This window comes from Bubalus kerabau, chromosome 11 (genome assembly GCF_029407905.1).
Source record: "Bubalus kerabau isolate K-KA32 ecotype Philippines breed swamp buffalo chromosome 11, PCC_UOA_SB_1v2, whole genome shotgun sequence".
Taxonomy (NCBI): domain Eukaryota; kingdom Metazoa; phylum Chordata; class Mammalia; order Artiodactyla; family Bovidae; genus Bubalus; species Bubalus kerabau.
In genome coordinates, this window is record NC_073634.1 from 51,202,074 (window position 1) to 51,218,993 (window position 16,920).

General features: G+C 41.6%; 1 protein-coding gene across 2 annotated transcripts in view; it reads right to left on the reverse strand.

The window, feature by feature from the left end:
- The window catches only part of KDM3A (lysine demethylase 3A), a 56,340-nt gene extending 40,445 nt beyond the window's left edge, over positions 1 to 15,895 (reverse strand). For both annotated transcript variants that reach the window (XM_055540297.1, XM_055540296.1), the window contains exons 1-6: positions 15,739 to 15,895; positions 14,962 to 15,176; positions 6,352 to 6,507; positions 5,037 to 5,147; positions 1,384 to 1,486; positions 507 to 631 (exon numbers count right to left, since the gene is read on the reverse strand). In XM_055540297.1, coding sequence (XP_055396272.1) covers positions 507 to 631; positions 1,384 to 1,486; positions 5,037 to 5,147; positions 6,352 to 6,507; positions 14,962 to 15,147 — 681 coding nt within the window. In that variant the 5' untranslated portion in view covers positions 15,148 to 15,176; positions 15,739 to 15,895. The remainder of the gene's footprint in view (positions 1 to 506; positions 632 to 1,383; positions 1,487 to 5,036; positions 5,148 to 6,351; positions 6,508 to 14,961; positions 15,177 to 15,738) is intronic.
- Positions 15,896 to 16,920: the final 1,025 nt, after the last annotated feature.

Genomic DNA, 16,920 nt, shown 5'->3' on the forward strand with positions numbered 1-16,920 from the left:
AGAGGATCTTCCTGACCCAGGTATCATCAAACTTTGGTCTCCTGCATTGCAGGCAGGTTCTTAACCGTCTGAGCCACTAGAGAAACTAGTTAACAATAGGAGTTTCTTACATATAATTTCCTTTTAAAAAATAACTGATTGTTTTTTTCTACTCTGATATTTTAATGTAAAATAACAAAGGTATTTAGCTCCTATGTGAAAGTAAAAGTGTTAGTTCCTCAGTCGTGTCTGACTCTTTAACGATCCCATGGACCGTAGCCCACCAGGCTCTTCTGTCCATGGAATTTCTCCAGGCAAGAATACTGGAGTGGGTTGCCAATCCCTTCTCCAGGGGATCTTCCTGATCCAGGGATTGAACCCAGATCCTCCTACATTGCAAGCAGGAGATTCTTTACTGTCTGAGCCACCAGAGAAGCCCCATTTAGCTCTTATAAGATACTGTAATTTCTTTTTATAATTATCTTCTTCTGTCAACTTATCTTACATGCAATTATCATGATTTTTACCTCCTCACAGTTGACTTGAAGAGTTTTTGACATTGGGTTTCCATTTACAATGGTTGCAGAAAACCACTGAGTTGATGGGTCCAAGCTGTAAATTTTTACTTCTGAACCAACCAAATTTTTGTCACCTTAAAAAAAAAAAAAAAAAAAAAATCCTTAGAGCAATTTGCATTATCTCTGAACAGCACCATTTATCCAGCAAAATTTTTTCCCAAGTCTTTAAAAAAACATGCAATAGACAAAAAGGAAAAATTAAAAGATATTGCTATAAACTTAAGACAGACATTTCAGCAAAGGCAGGAGAAAAATGTAAACTTTCCATTTTAAAGCTTCAATTTCCTATTGCTTTATCTTAGACTTGGCAGTATATTTATCCTAGCATCTGTATCAGACCAGGTAGTATCAGATACCTCATTGAGACCTAACTCACTCTCCTATGCAGTTTTAGAGGATCCAAATTCAGGAACCTCATCAGAACTTCTAAGTCTCCTAAAACATTCACAATTATGAAACTGACCAAGAAAATCAATAACAGTAATTGACAAGATCAAGATCACTAAATTAATGTTTTACTCATTTTATAAGACTGAAATTCCAAACATATTGAATTTCATGTCAAAATATAGCTGAGCTTGTTCAGTATCTACTTCACTTCTACATCGTTCACATGATCCTCGGGCTTTCCAAATTTCAGAGACTTTAGAATACATTCTAGAATATAGTCCTCCACTCATCAAGCTGCATGGGAAATGCATCTAAAGAATTACTAAAAAAATGAGACATTTTAATGAGCAAATGAGTGAGAAGGGCTAAAACACAGCTTCTTACAAACTAATCACTGGTCAACTCATGAGCTATCACCAACAGACAATCCACATACCTTGTAAAAGATGGCTTTCATCTAAATGTTTCACAATCAAAGCTTGAAATTCTTTACTGACACTCTGATTATCCATCAGTGAAAGACGGAGATTGTTTACATCCTGAAAAATTGAAAATCATTGCATTTTAAGGTAACAAATAAGAACAGTTGTTTAAATTCCAGTGGATATTTCAATTCATTTAATCACAGGGATTAATAGTGTCAATTAGCCATTTGATGGCAGCAAACCACTGCAACTCCAATGAACTAGACAGGTCAAACAGTATGAAACCATCAAATGATCACAAATATAAGGCAGACAGAAGTGAAGCCACTTGAAGCTAAGAGTGAGACAGATACTAAGAGTGGCTCAAAGCATAATTTTAAATATGACAAAACTTAGGCTATGGGACATATAATAAGCAAAGTAGCTAGTCATGCCAAAAATACTCTGTATCCCAAACTCTAGGGATTAGGGAAGTCACAGATCCAAATGCAAGGGGCAGAAGACACATACATAAGAAAATACTTAGATCTGTAGTGTCTGAAATTGCTGTTTTTAATAAACATCATTTCACATAGATTCATTTGAAATGAATCGAATTTGAAACCAGAATTCCAAATGCATTCTTCTTTACAAATGGTAAAGGTGGGGGTGAGGAGGGACAAAAGCTGAAGCCTAGGTCTTCAGCTAGACAGTTTTGAAACATTCAATTCTTGGCAGCTCTATTTCTGGCACTATTCCACAGTGTTCTGGCTTTGTGTGTATACTCAGTTATGATAAATGTATACAGATTGTCAATAGGAATAACCTGTCAGACCCGAGAAACCATATAGCACAGAAGCCCTTTCAATACTAGGCATTCATGCCTTTCTGCATGTGAAATGGGTACACAGTGGCCAAAAATAGTTCATCCATTTTTCCCACTGGGAAGAATACCCTTTTAGAGAGGCCATGCTGAAAAAATTTCTTAAGTAACATTAAACTAGGGGCTTCGTAAGAGTGCAACATTAATTACCAGAATGAGCCATGTTTTGTTTTTTTCCCCCTCATGCTATTGCAATTTCAAAAAATTTAAATGTGTTCACCAATTCCTAGTACAAGGTAAAAGAGCATTAATGGGGAGAATCATTAACATTAAACGGCTCTTAAATAAGGTAGAATAATTGGATTCTGCCTAGAAGAGTTTCAAGGGCTTATCAAAAGTGCCAGGTAATTGAGCTGGACACTTAGTCATTTTTCTTATCCACCTATAACTGAGATGAATTCAATCCAACATTAGGTTTCAATTCCAACTTCTGCGTACCCCAAATAATTTTCAGATTCTCTATTCATTATTTAGGACAACCCTCCTACTGTGGTACCCATATCAGCCAACACCGAGTCTCATACAGTAGAAGCCTTACACTATCACCTGCCTCTAAAAGAGAATGCCCTGAAGCACTTAACTTTGGAAATCATCATCAGTAAAAGTCAAGAACACATGCAAAGTCTCCCTCAATCAGTATTATATTAATAACACTCACACTGACAGCACAGAGTGCACCTCCTTGAGAATAAAAACTTACTGATCTTTTCAATCTCAAGAAACAAAACTGAGTTCTACTTTAACTGGAAAGATGAGACACATTCAAGATGAAAAACAGAACTGTCCCGAAAACAATGTTAAGAAGTAAAAACTGCTCTCTGCTCAGTAGTAGTCTTCCACAGCCCCTCCTGTATGTTCCTTGGTCCTTAAAAGCAAGTATTCTGCATTTCAATTGTAGGAAAAATATCAAGATAACCTTCCTAGCGTGCATGCACGTGTGCCCAGTCTCTTTGGTCATCGTCTGACTCTTTGCAATCCCATGAACTGTAGCCTGCTAGGCTCCTCCATCCATGGAATTCTCCAGGCAAGAATACTGGAATGGGTTGCCATGCCCTCCTCCAGGGGATCTTCCCGACCCAGGGATCAAACCCGGGTCTTCTGTGGCTCCTGCACTGCAGGCAGATTCCTTACCTCTGAGGCACCGGGGAAGCCCCATTTACCTGATATATGAAGATAACTTGTGCCCACAACTAAGAAAAAACATCTTCCTCTATTCCATTCACCTAAACATTATAAAATAAGGTTCAGAGTATGAATCTTGTTTTCACTCACTTCCAGGATATGGAAATAAAAGTGAGACTTGAGCACAGAAAAGCCAATGCTTTGAGTTTTCCAATATAGACCCAGCAATGGCAATGACCCTTGGTCCTAAACTGTCTTGTAGCTCATAAACTGGTTTAATGGTTCTACAGGCCACAGAAACAAGTCAGGTCACAAAACCAAAGAGGGTGAAGAGGATAACTGAACTTTGCAAATGACATCTAAAACGACAAATGTTAATTTTAAGACCAACATTACTCCCAAGGTAGTTATCTGTGGAAGTAATGTGCATGTTCTTCCCCTCCCTCCCAACAAATGAGCAAGACCCAAGAGCCTAAATGTTGTGAAGAGAAAGGTAGTTCTGCAAGCTAAACTGGAAAGAATAGGAACACACACACACACTTGACTCATACTGTTTGCAATAGTTAGGTCACCACACACACTGAATTTGTTAATACTGAACCATTCTTAGGGGAAAGATGGGTTAGGTTTCTTGAAGCCTCTGGTCACAAGAGACATCAACCAATCACAATACATAACCTTGTTTTTATGTGTTTCTGTTGGAAAAAACCCCACTTCACAGTTTTTAATATATATAACTGCATTTATTTGCATGCAAAGTCGCTTTAGTCATGTCCAACTTTGTGCAACCCTATAGACTGCAGCCCATCAGGCTCCTCTGCCCCCCATTCTCCAGGCAAGAATACTGGAGTGGGTTGCCATGCCCTCCTCCAGGGGATCTTCCTGACCCAGGGATCAAACCCAAGACTCCTGAGGCTCTTGCATTGCAGATGGAATCTTTACCCCTGAGCCAGCGGGGAAACTGTATTACTGCATTACTAACTTTGAACTCACAGCTACCATACCTCATAGCTGAATGAAGCTTAGCTAACACATGTTCTAAAACTCACTTAGGAACAGTACAGACCACTTCAGCACTATCCCTGGGGGCCATTTTAAACATTGAATTAACCAACAACGCAGTACTAAACAGACTTTGAAAAGGACACTTGTTTACAGTAGAAGAGATGAAACAAGAAGGCAGAATGGCACCTTATTCAAACCTCAGCTGGGAACAGGTGTCAGACAACTCAAAATTTTCACCACTCTGCACATGTCTGTGAATGACCATAAAAGCACCAAAATACTAATTGGGGGGTTACAAATATATTTCAGCAAGTAAGCAAGTTCCCAAACATAGAATCCTTAAATAATGAGGACTTATATATATGCATACAGATACATGTATATATGAGTAACAGTTAATCTTTTAAAAATCACTTTCTTATCACCTATTTTAAAAATTATTTCGTATTACACACAAAAGCCATCAACAGTAGTACCTTTGTCCTTCCAACCCCAATAAACAGTACCAACCCAAAGGCTAACACTGAGCATTAATGTCTAATATCTGCTCATAAGATGGGTCCTTTTTTCTGCTAGATATCTGATCTGGAACAATCAACGTCAATACGTTAGTTCTCACATTAAAGGAGTTTATACTTCTATTTTTAGGGCTTAATATTGGTTCTCAAGTTTTACCTGTATAGGCTTTAAAAGGTCTTTAGAAAGAAATACTCTTTGTTGATCTCCTAAAAAGCGAATAGATGTTATGGATCCCAAACCAGCTTTGTCCAGTAGAGATTTGTACATCTGAAACAAAAGAAAATGTTTTGGCATCATAACTGCTATTAGTATCATTGTGAAAATGGGGACTGGCAATGTTCCACACAAAGATTAAACCATTCATTTGTTTTATTTACTACCAGTATCTCAATAATAACTATTTATGCGACCAAAACAAGAACACACAATTTTTATCCAGAATCAATCATATAAACCTGATACACATTTGAGAGTCATGTTAACATATAGGTCTGGGTTTACAGATGTATGGCTTGGCCCAAATTTATGCAGAATACTGTTTTAAGTTTATTTTTCTGGGGAAATGGGCCATGTTTTTAGCAAATTCTTAATAGATGGAGGAAAAAATACGAAAAGCAAAATACAACTTTAAACAAAACCCTACATCACTCAAAAACCCTTCCGAGGCTCATCTCATCCATGGGCAAAATCTCAATTTGGTTCACACACCATGCAGGTCCTTCACAAGCTGGCCAGCCTTTTAATCATCCTCTTGGCCTTTCAACTACCAAATCTGTCCCAGCTCACCTCTCAAATAGCATTAACTGTCCTCTCCAGATACAGAGCTCACTCTTTGCCTTTAACTGCACCAGACTTCTGGTGCGGAAATGGCACTATCATATACTGACTGCTGGTGTCTTTAAAGTCAAAGAAATATGAGCTGGGGGAACCTTAAAGATCATGAGACCAAAAGTGGAAACCTTGACAGGAGCCAGGCAACATCTACTATTCAGCTTCAGCCTACTGTTGCTAAAAGCCTGTTGCTACAGGCTTTAGTGTGGCCATATCTTACTGTTCTTTCAGTAAGAACTGGGAATCTAGATTTTTAAGAATATTCTCTACATTTTTTTAGGTAGACAGCTAATTTACATTTTTTTAAAACACTGTAAGGGGCAAACTAAAAAGATCTGTATGTCGGTATTTATCGGCTGGTTTCCAATCCTTGACCTAGAAGTTCCCCATATTACCCTCACTCCCTACTCTTCAAGTGAGGAAACTGAGACCCACGAAAGTCAAGGGTCCAGAATTGCTGGCCTCCTAACAGGGCTGACAGGAGATCCTGGGGCTTTTTCTGAATCTTCTGCAACATCATATCTCTGTACTATTATTTTCCAGAAGGCCAACTATAGATATTACATATAGATTTTCCCTGTTTCGTTCATAATGGATGAAAGAACTTCTCAGAGGTTCAATAAGCCCAAGTTTTACTTACTATTGCAGGCCACTGAACAATTCGCTCAGAAATTTCAGGAGACTTTCGTTCAGCCAAAACCAAGTTATGTTCCACTAAGAAGGCTCTCCTTAGGAGGCTGTAGACATCTATCCATCTTCTCTTCCTCCAAGATTCTCCATCAAACTCCACACATACCTAGACAAACAGAATTGAAGGAAAGCAGACTTGATTAACAAGAACATGAAAAATGCCTAAGATGAAATTAGACCCTGATCAGTCTATTCAGATCTGTATCTGTGAAATACGCTGCTCCCACTCCTGCTCTCTTACTTCCCTTCTCAACCCACAATAAAATAACCAGATATGAGGCTTCCCTGGTAGTCCAGGGATTAAGAATCCGCCTGGTGATGCACGTGACAGGAGTTCGACCCCAGCCTAGGAAGATTCCACATGCCGCAGAGCAACGAAGCCCATGTGCCACAACTACCAAACCTATGCTCTGGAGCCTGCAAGCCACAACTACTGAGCCCACGTGCTGCAACTGCTAAGGCCACATGCCTAGAGCATGTGCTCCACAACAAGAGAAGTCAGCACAATGAGAAACCTGTGCACCACAACTAGAGAGCAGCCTCCACTCTCCACAACTAGAGAGCAGCCTCCGCTCTTCACAACTAGAGAAAGCTGCACATAGCCATGAAGACCCAGCACAGTCAAAAATAAATATTAAAAAAACAAACAAAAACAGATACGTTAGTCTAGTCTAAATATCAAGCTTTGGCTCCCAGGCCACTTTGGGAAGCAGAAGTCAAAGGATATGGGGCCAATCTGTCCTCAAGTAATCTCTGGGAAGACCTAACAGAAAAGAAACCCCATGTAGAAGGTTTTTACATGTTAATTAGACATCAGAGCTTGGAGAATTGAAAGACAGAAATCTGAAACCCTAAGATGTACTTGTCACAGGGCATTGTAATTCTATGTTGACACGGTCACTAAGTAGTTGATGACCCCCAACAACACAATCCACCACTGGCTTTTACATTCCTCTGGTAGCAGCAGGATTCAGCAAGAGGCACTTACTTTCAATGCTTTGAGTTGAATAAACTGGGAAATTTACCTCAGAGTTTGAACTCCAAGAAAACTGTGCTAAATACAGAAGTAATTGATAAATGACACCAGAATTTTCCTAAACTACCTGTGTAACTTCTTATATGAAAATTAAACTACTTTTAAAATACTATTTTCCAAGTAACTATGAAATTTACTGCTTCTGATTTGTAAAATACCTTTTAGCCTTAAAGTTATAACCCCTGACCTAGAAGTTCCCCACATTATCCCCTTAAAACCTGTATAGATATTTTAAGATATAAAAGTAGAATTCAGTCTAAAAGTGGGTCTCTGACAGTAATGCAGTAGTAATCAGTCACAAAATTCTTACAATTCATGTGAATGTACCAAAACACCTTAGCTTCCTTAACCCATTAAGAATATGCTACCCTTTTACATTGTTGTTCAGTCGCTAAGTCATGTCTGACTCTTTGTAACCCCAAAGCACGTCAGGCTTCTCTGTCTTTCCCTATCTCCCAGAGTTTGCTCAAATTCATGTCCATTGAGCCAGTGATGCTAACCAACCATCTCATCCTCTGTCACCCTCTTCTCCTTTTGTCTTCAATCTTTCCCAGCATCAGAGTCTTTTCCAATGAGTCAGCTCTTGGCATCAGGTGGCCAAAGTACTGGAGCTTCAGCATCAGTCCTTCCAAGAAATACTCATTGGGTTATTTCCTTTAATTTATTCTAAGTCTTTTAAAATGTTTTTTATATTTTAACTGATACGATATATTCCCTCGGTATTCAGTGTAAAAATCACTATTTTTGATCTAAAAGCCCTCATTTTTGCCTTCAAAGAATTAGTAAATCCATCAACACTTCATAATTTCATAGACAATTCTACCTCCCTTTTCAGCCTTCAGGAAAAAAGTTTACTTATTTTCCATTCACTCATCAGAATCCAATTCAAAAATCCTTTTCTCAAAGATACTGTCCCTTACCAAAGAGCCCCTCTCTACCCCAAGAGAAGTCCCTTGCTAACTGTACTCAAAACTCTGTCCTTTTCCTTCCCAGCACTTATCCACATTTTGAATTATTTATTTGTGGTTAATTGACTGACATATTAAAAACTCGAATAGGTCAAAGTCTGTGTTGGCTTTTACTTACCATTGTATTTCATGGGTCTCCATGCTTGTTGAGTGAATAAATTTCTCTCTGAACTGGGCTCTTACCTTCTGTTTCTCTCATCCACTTGGAAGGCAGGAAGTTCCCAAGGGATATACCACTAGCCTCAATCCCAAACTTTTTCAGGTTTATGGCTATATAATATCAATCTTTAAAATCAATTAAATTTAAGACCAATCCTATCCTCCTCTCCCAATCACAAAATGTACATCCCTAATTTCTCAGGCAACTTCCCCTGAGAAGTGCATATCTTCTTGGTATGGCAGGCTTTTATCCTTGCAGTTATTACAAAGTGCAAATGTGTAAGTACCTATTATGTGACAAGGCCCCATGTTCTATGAATTCCATCCATCACCATAACCAACCAATGGTCCTTCAATACAGAGGTGTTCAGAGACTGAGTATATTCCTTTCTGTTTCTAGCCACAGAATCCGTGTCTTCTGATATCTTCCCCAGTCCTTCTGCCCCACCTCACATCAACTTCAAACCCAACCTAGCTCTGGATGACAGAGCTTTCCCATCAATGTAGTGTACCAGGAGTGTACATCTACAAACTTCAGAGCCACAGAGATCTGGGTTTGAATGCCAGCTTTGCTGAAGCTTTCTTAGAATGGTTTTATATGCATAAAATACAATGCAACCAATTAACTGTACCCAAGTCAAGAATGCTTGCCAAAATCTAAGCTCTCTGAATTTAGTGTTCTAGTGGCTTCAGAATACAAGTACTAACACCTACCCTTCATGGAATTGTTAGGTAGATTTTAAAGGCAATGTACATTAAGTATCTGGTAAGCAGACTAGGCAGCTTTAAGACCTTCATGAAAACTCAAATCTTAATTTATCAGAGTATCACTTCAGTTAGGAATGGGGGGGGGATAAAGACTTAAATATGATCACCTAACATCAATTCAGAAAAAAAAGAAGTAATCTAAGATCTTAAGTGGTTTCTCAAAACTTAAGCAATATCACAATTCTTATCATATCACTATCTACAAAGCTTATAATCAACCCTAAACCAAAATTTAGACAAGGTTCCTCTTTATATCTCAGTTTTTCAATAATTTGAAAACTAAGTTTAGCTCTTTAAAAATAAGTTTATGACTTTGAAGTATTAGATCACATTAATCAAAAATTCATATTTAAAAAGATGGCTTTTAAAATACATATAATGAAACCAACAAGTTGTGAGCTTTCTTAAACATGCTTTCAAAAGTTTCCTATCTATCACAACCACACATCTTTCTTTTGTGTGCCGAGGTTTGATGTGCTATATATAAGGACATCCCCCCTGCCACCGTCCCCAAAAAAGTCTCTTCTGCAGAAATTTCTATAAAAATGTACTAGTAAGAATTCAAATTCAGGGGAAACTAACTCGATGGATGTGAGTCTGAGTGAACTCCGGTAGTTGGTGATAGACAGGGAGGCCTGGCGTACTGTGATTCATGGGGTCGCAAAGAGTCGGACACGACTGAGCAACTGAACTGAACTGAACATGATTTTACTAAGCTCCTGCAAGCTGACAGATGCAGCTAGTTCTCATTGTAAAGAGTCTTCTTCCCGCCACAATCCCTTGGTCCAGAAAGGAGATGTTATTTATGCTATATGACTCCAAAGGCCAGAAAGAGGCCTATTTAATTATGATTCACTACCTGTAATTCCCAAAGTTCCAGATTTTTAACAGGGCATCTTGTAAATGTATGCCTATTAGCCTATCAAATTCATTGACCAGATGTTGGATATTTCAAGTTAATTATTTCAAGCTGCTGCTGCTACTGCTGCTAAGTTGCTTCAGTCGCGTCCGACTCTGTGCGACCCCACAGACGGCAGCCCACCAGGCTACCCCGTCCTTAGGATTCTCCAGGCAAGAGCACTGGAGTGGGTTGCCATTTCCTTCTCCAATGCATGAAAGTGAAAAGCGAAAGTGAAGTCGCTCAGTCGTGCCCTACTCTTAGCGACCCCATGGACTGCAGCCTACCAGGCTCCTCCATCCATGGGATTTTCCAGGCAAGAGTACTGGAGTGGGGTGCCACTGCCTTCTCCGATTTCAAGCCAGTTTTCCCCAAAAGAAAATCTCTTTAAGACACATGAATTAATAGTATCTAATCAAGCTAATTTCAAGACCTCCCACTTAATATACACTAATCTTACCTGAGTATATGATTATGAAAACTATCAGAATGGCCAAGTAAAATGTTTCCAGGTTTAAAAATAGGCACTTACACAAAGGCATGTTTTTTAATCCCAAAGTTTTTGATGACATTATCTACTCTATGTCCAGCACGATGATGCAGAAGGCCACTTATTTCACTACTTCACAAATCAGAAATTATCTCATTATGCTTCTATTTATGTCTTCTTCCACCCAGAATTTTATCTAAAATCCTAGAGTCAAGCATTCAATTGTAGGAGTAAACAGTTATTACACTGTGCTAAAAAGTTTCTCATTTTACATGGCTTGACAGGCAACAGAATCCACCTACATTCATTCATTCAAGTTTCAACTGTATGCAAGAATGAAAAGACCAGGCAGACAGTAGTCACGGCATTCAGCTGCTAATGAGTGGGAAAAACTATGACAAATCTAGACAGTGTATTAAAAAACAGAGACACTACTTTGCCAACAAAGGTCCATATAGTCAAAGCTATGGTTTTTCCAATAGCTGTGTATGGATGTGAGCATTGGACCATAAAGAAGGCTGAGCGATGAAGAGCTGATATTTTTGAACTATGGTGTTAGAGAATATTCTTGAGAGTCCCTTGGACTGCAAGATCAAACCAGTCAATCCTAAAGGAAATCAATCCTGAATATTCATTAGAAGGACTGATGCTGAAGCTCCTATACTTGGACCACCTGATGTGAAGAAACAACTCACTGTAAAAGACCCTGATGCTGGCAAAGATTGAGAGCAAGAGGAGAAGGGAGGGACAGAGGATGAGATGGTTGGATGGTATAACCAACTCAATGGACTTCAGTTTGAGCAAACTCAGGGAGATAGCAAAGCACAGGGAAGCCCAGCATTCTGCAGTCCATGGGGTCACAAAGAATCAGACACGTCTTAGTGAGTGAACCACAAAAGCAAGGAAGGGAAAGACCTAGACAAACAAGGTAGAGAAGGAGGACACTCTGAGCATGCATAATGAACAAAGCCAGTTAGAAAGCAAACTGCCTCACACTCAAATAAGAATGGGATAAAAATAAGGTTAAAGAAATTGTTCTAATCACACCTAATTAAGATCTGTTGTTATTCCAGATAAAGAGAACACCACTGTTCCATTGCAAGACTATTTCTAAACTGCTTTTCTATATATAAGTAATAACCATTTGCTTCCTTCACGTATCTGTTCAAATATTTTAGCAAAAACTACATGCCAAGCAATGTTCTTAGTTCTGAGGATATTGAAGCCAGCAAAGTAAGAGTCGTGTTAATTTCATTCTATCTGAATATTAAAGCTTAGTATTTAAGGTTTGCAGACAAAAATGGGCAAGTTATTTAACTTGTTCAAGCCTCAGTTTGTAACACTAAAAAGTGTGGTTTACTAGCTAGGATTTCTGTAAGAATTAAATAAAACCATTTACTGTTTCAGTTGTTCAGTCATGTCTCTTTGTGACCCCATGGACTGCAGCCCACAAGCTCCTCTGTCCATGGGGTTCTCCAGGCAAGAATCCATGTGGGTTGCCATTTCCTATTCCAGGGGCTGACCCAAGGATCAAACCCCTGTCTCTTGCGTTTCCTGCATAGCAAGTGGATTCTTTACTGCTTGAGGACCTGGGAAAAGGTATTTGTTAATTCTGTCTTCACCACTAAACAATGTAACTAAGTAAGTGGCTTTGTTACAAAGTCTTTCTTAAATGAACCAAAGTTAACAAGCCCTGGCCTTATTAACTCCTCAACCAAGGAAGCAAATCAGTCTAGACAGACTTGGACTACTACCAGTGCTAAAACAGGTGCACACGACTTGAATTTTATTCCTTCTTATTCATTATTGCCCCCAGTCCCAACCCATTCCCAAATCCCCCTAAATCTTACAGCAGGGTCCTACTCAGTTTCTGCCTGTATCTTGCCAAACACAATTGGTTTCAAAGTTTCCAAAACTGCTTTTGGTAATACATGTCCCTATACTTATGCCAATTACTTCATCTGCTACTCCATTAAGGAATGCGGCAATAAATCATGATTAGAAAAGACAAGTTGAGTAGATTTCTTACATGAAAGCTGAGTTGTGAAGAATGTAGGTAAAGCAAAAAATCCACTATAAGTGAAATTGTTCTTGAATTAAATCCCCCTTGCCTCCAGGTTAGGCACCTTAGCCCACTGGAAGACAAACAGCCAAACCTAGATTCAAGTGCTCTCTTTGTCCCTTAGTAGCTAACTATGCAAGTCTGGACAAGACTTCCTTTTTAAAATCTATTTCTTCTTTCTGAAAATGAAGCTATCACCACCACTTCAAAGGCTGGGGGTGAGGAAGATGCAGAGAAGACGACACATAAAGGACCTCCTAGACTGCCTTCCTAACCCAACAGGTCCTTGATCTCTGATGGGGAAGGGAACACCTAGTGTCTCATCAGTTGCTAAAGAACTAAAAACCGTGAAGCTTAATCTCATTTCCATTCAAATCAAATAAAAACAAAGGCAACAGAGAAAATTTTACTTGTGAAATAAACCATAACATCTATGATTAACATCTACTCCCCAAAGCCCATTTTTAATGGAGAAAGTTTATTAGCCTAAAGCAAACAGGTTGGCCATCCCTGCACCACACTAATTCTTTCTGTAAACCTCAAAACCCAGTTTTCAATGAGTGAAACCAACTTCACACTGTATGACAGGAATCCTTTGGTGGCACAGCCTTTGATTCGGGAGCACGATGATTAAGAAAGTAGGCTCAACGGTCAAAACTTTCTGGTGAGAACAATTCCAATTGTGACTTAGACAAGACAATCTACCCCAGGCCCAGTATTTTTGTCTGTAAAGTGGGGAATATTAGTACCTACCCTCAAAGAACTGCTGTTAAGGATTAAATATGAACACAGCCATCAACTGTTCAGCATGATGCCTAACACATGGTTAAGTACACAATGGTCACTCCTTTTTCCACATGAACATAAAGTAGACTACAGAAGCTTTGAAAATACATGACCACATATCCTTTCCTATAACCTTTTGCAAACTAATTACTAGTTGGGGCATGTACTGTCACCTTGAAAGTGTCCTCCTTGAACAGTGTTTCAGAAATCAACATGTATTCAACTGCTAGTGCGAAAGCTTGCTTCCCTTATCTGAGCAGTTTGCAAGAAAAAGCCAAGATAATGACCAAGTGAATCTATTACCCAGGATGGAAAGCTCTTCTGTTCTGACAAGCTTCCTTCAAGTTATCACCACTTCAGAGTTTTTGTTGGGGACCTCTCTTCAGTTATTTTTTTGCACAAAGGAGACTTTATTGGTACAATGGCTTTCTCACTGGTTGTTTCCAGCACCCTTTCACACCCATACTTCTATCAGGGAGTAAGAGCAGAACTCATCTCTTTTTGAAAAGATCTAACTGAAAAAGATTCTGCGTGTCATTTCGATTCAAAATCACCTGCCGCAATTGTTCCCATTTCTCCCTCCCTTCCAACACTCCAATGGAGTCTTTGAAGTCATTCCTCCCGCACACCTTATAAGGGGCAGCTCCACCCCAGCCCTCCATATATGGTCATATCCCACACCCACTTACAGACTCCTCAAAGACAACCAGGAGTGAGTCCTGCCCTGACCCACCATATACGGGCAAACACCCACCCTAACACGCTAAAAAGAGGACTACGCTCCTCCCTCTACACACACTTCTTTTCTCACAAGTCTGAAAGTTTAAGAAGTTGGGGGGAAGAAATTTGGAGGAACGAACCAAAAAACCCAACTAAAAGCACTTGCATCCGCTATTCTCAACGATCGATTCTCAAATATTCCAAATGTCACCCACCTGCCCAAGATAGTATTAACAACACTTCCCCCCCTTTCCTAGAAGGAACCGTACTGTCCTGAGGAAACACTGGAGAAGGAAATGGCAACCCACTCCAATATTCCTGCCTGGAGAATTCCCACGAACAGAGGAGCCTGGCAGGCTACAGTCCATGGGATTGAAAGAGTCAGATAAGACAGAGCAACTGAGCAAGGAGGCACAGGGCGGGTAACAACTAAGCATGTCTGAGCAACCCCTAAGCCCATTATTAAAAACAGGCAACTCCAGGCCAAACACACCTCGCTCTACACACCATTTCAAAGACTTTGAAGGTCTAGTTTTCTGCACCTTCAGATCAGATGCCAACTTTCTGGTCGCCTTTTCAGAAAAGGGGAGGGGGGAATGGGGGTGTGCTGGCTGTCTCGTTACCAAGGTAACTAGGAAACGTCCGACTGTCGAGGCTCGGGAGCCGGTTATACCTTCAGATCCTTCTTGGTAACGTCGGTGTGGGAGACGGCTCGAATGGTCCCGGAGAGCCAGGGCCACTCGGCGACGCGCTCCAAGTCCCAGCTGTCGTGGCCGCCGTCGCCGCCGTCGACTGCAGACAGACTGAGGAATCGCTTCCCCACCAGTACTGGCCAACTTTCTCCGAGCGTGAGCACCATGGTTTCCACGCTGCAGGAAGGGCTCCTCCCTGCAAAAACACAAAAACAAAATGCAACGGAGGCGGCCGGCAGGAGCGGGCCGGGAAGAGAGGGCAGTGGGGGCGAGGGGGTGGGGAAGAGGAGACCAGGGAGGAGGGAGGGTCCTAACCCCGCTCTGAGGACCGGACCCCGGGCGGCGGTGGCGAGGACGTAAGACTCAGCACCCGATCTCTCCACCCGCGTCTTCCCCGCCTCCCCCCCGCAATCTCTCCCCCACCCCAAACACGGGCCCCAAGCGCCGCGTGACCCTCGCTCTCCCAAGTTTCGCTTTTCCAAAACCTTAAACCTCACCACAGACTGAGTGAGGAGAGAATTATTTGCTTAAGTGGATCTGAAAGTGTTCGCCCCTCACCCCGGAAAAGAAAAGGCCCCAAAGCAGAGGGCCCGTCCCAGGCGGCCGGGTCCCCGCCCCGGGCAGCCCCGCGGGAGGGGCGAGCCCGCGGTTCCGCACTTGCCCCGCCGCCCCGCCCCGACACCCTTCTCCCCGGCCGCGCAACCCCCGGCCGGCGCCCCGGCGCGGGGATGGCGGGGCCGCGGGCTTGGCGCCTTCACCTTTCTTCCTCCGCTCCCCTCAGCCGAGGCCGCGGCGCTTTTACCCCGCCTCCCGCCTCCCTGAGTCACCGGCGGCAGCCGCCGTTTCCAGCCGCCCAGCCGACTCTAGCTCTGACTTGGTTCAAGAGCTCTCACAAGACACGCACAGCCTCCTGGGTCCGCCCCCTCGGAGCCGCTTCCACCGGTCATTGGCTGAGTCTGAGGAGCTGGGCGAGACTAGTAGGGAAAGAGCCCATCACCATTGGCCGTCCGAGCGAGGGCGGGGCGAGAGAAAAAAAACAATTCCTTGGCTGCCTCCTCCCTCTCCCCTCCCCCTTCCGACTCCCGGACGACCCCCATTAGGTTAAAGTACACCGAGCGTAAGCGAGGGATTCATCCGCCAGGGCCATTCTTTCCATTTGTTGCCTCACGGATGCAAAAAAGTCCCGCGAAATCGGTTATCAACTTTAGGACCCAGAGGAAAATTACTGCGGTGCACAGATAAGACTAGATGGCGAACCCTAGGGCTGTAAGTGCCTATTGGATTGCTTGTCAACTGCGTAGGGTGTCGACCGAAGATAGGTTTTCCACTTGGCGGAAGAATCTCACAGGAAAGGGGTGAGGGCGGTGCAGAGTCAGCGGGGGAGGGAAGGGACTGGAACGTGCGGTTTGAAGCGTACTCAGCTAGAGGGAGGAGCGACAGTGTTCGAGAGGCTCGTGCGCAGGCGCTTCGCGGAGCAGAGTCTGGAGCTTGGGCTGCTGGGCGAAATGGCCGCGGGAGGCGCAGGCGCACGTGGTGATGAACATGGAACGTCTGAAGTCCGCCATTTTGAAGGAAAAATGAAGAAAGGCATGGAGTCACTGGGAAATGATATTAATTATATCTAAACCAAAAGAGGCCATTCGTACAATACAAGAATGGGCTATTTTCTTTATGTTTTTTTTTAATGTAAAGGGAGAATGAGAAGATATTCTGAGTCTTACAAAGAAAATGAAAGACTAGATCAAGGTCATAATGATACAAGATATGAAGAGGAAGTGACTTTGAAGGACAAAGGAGTTGAAAGGTGATTGTGTCTGTTCCACCTCAAGATTTTTGGTTGAATGAAGAAAAAAATGCAATGAAGGAATTGAAGATCTGTTATTTTATAAAGGCTGGTGCTTGATGTAGTATCACATTTAATCTTTAAGATTAAATAAGAT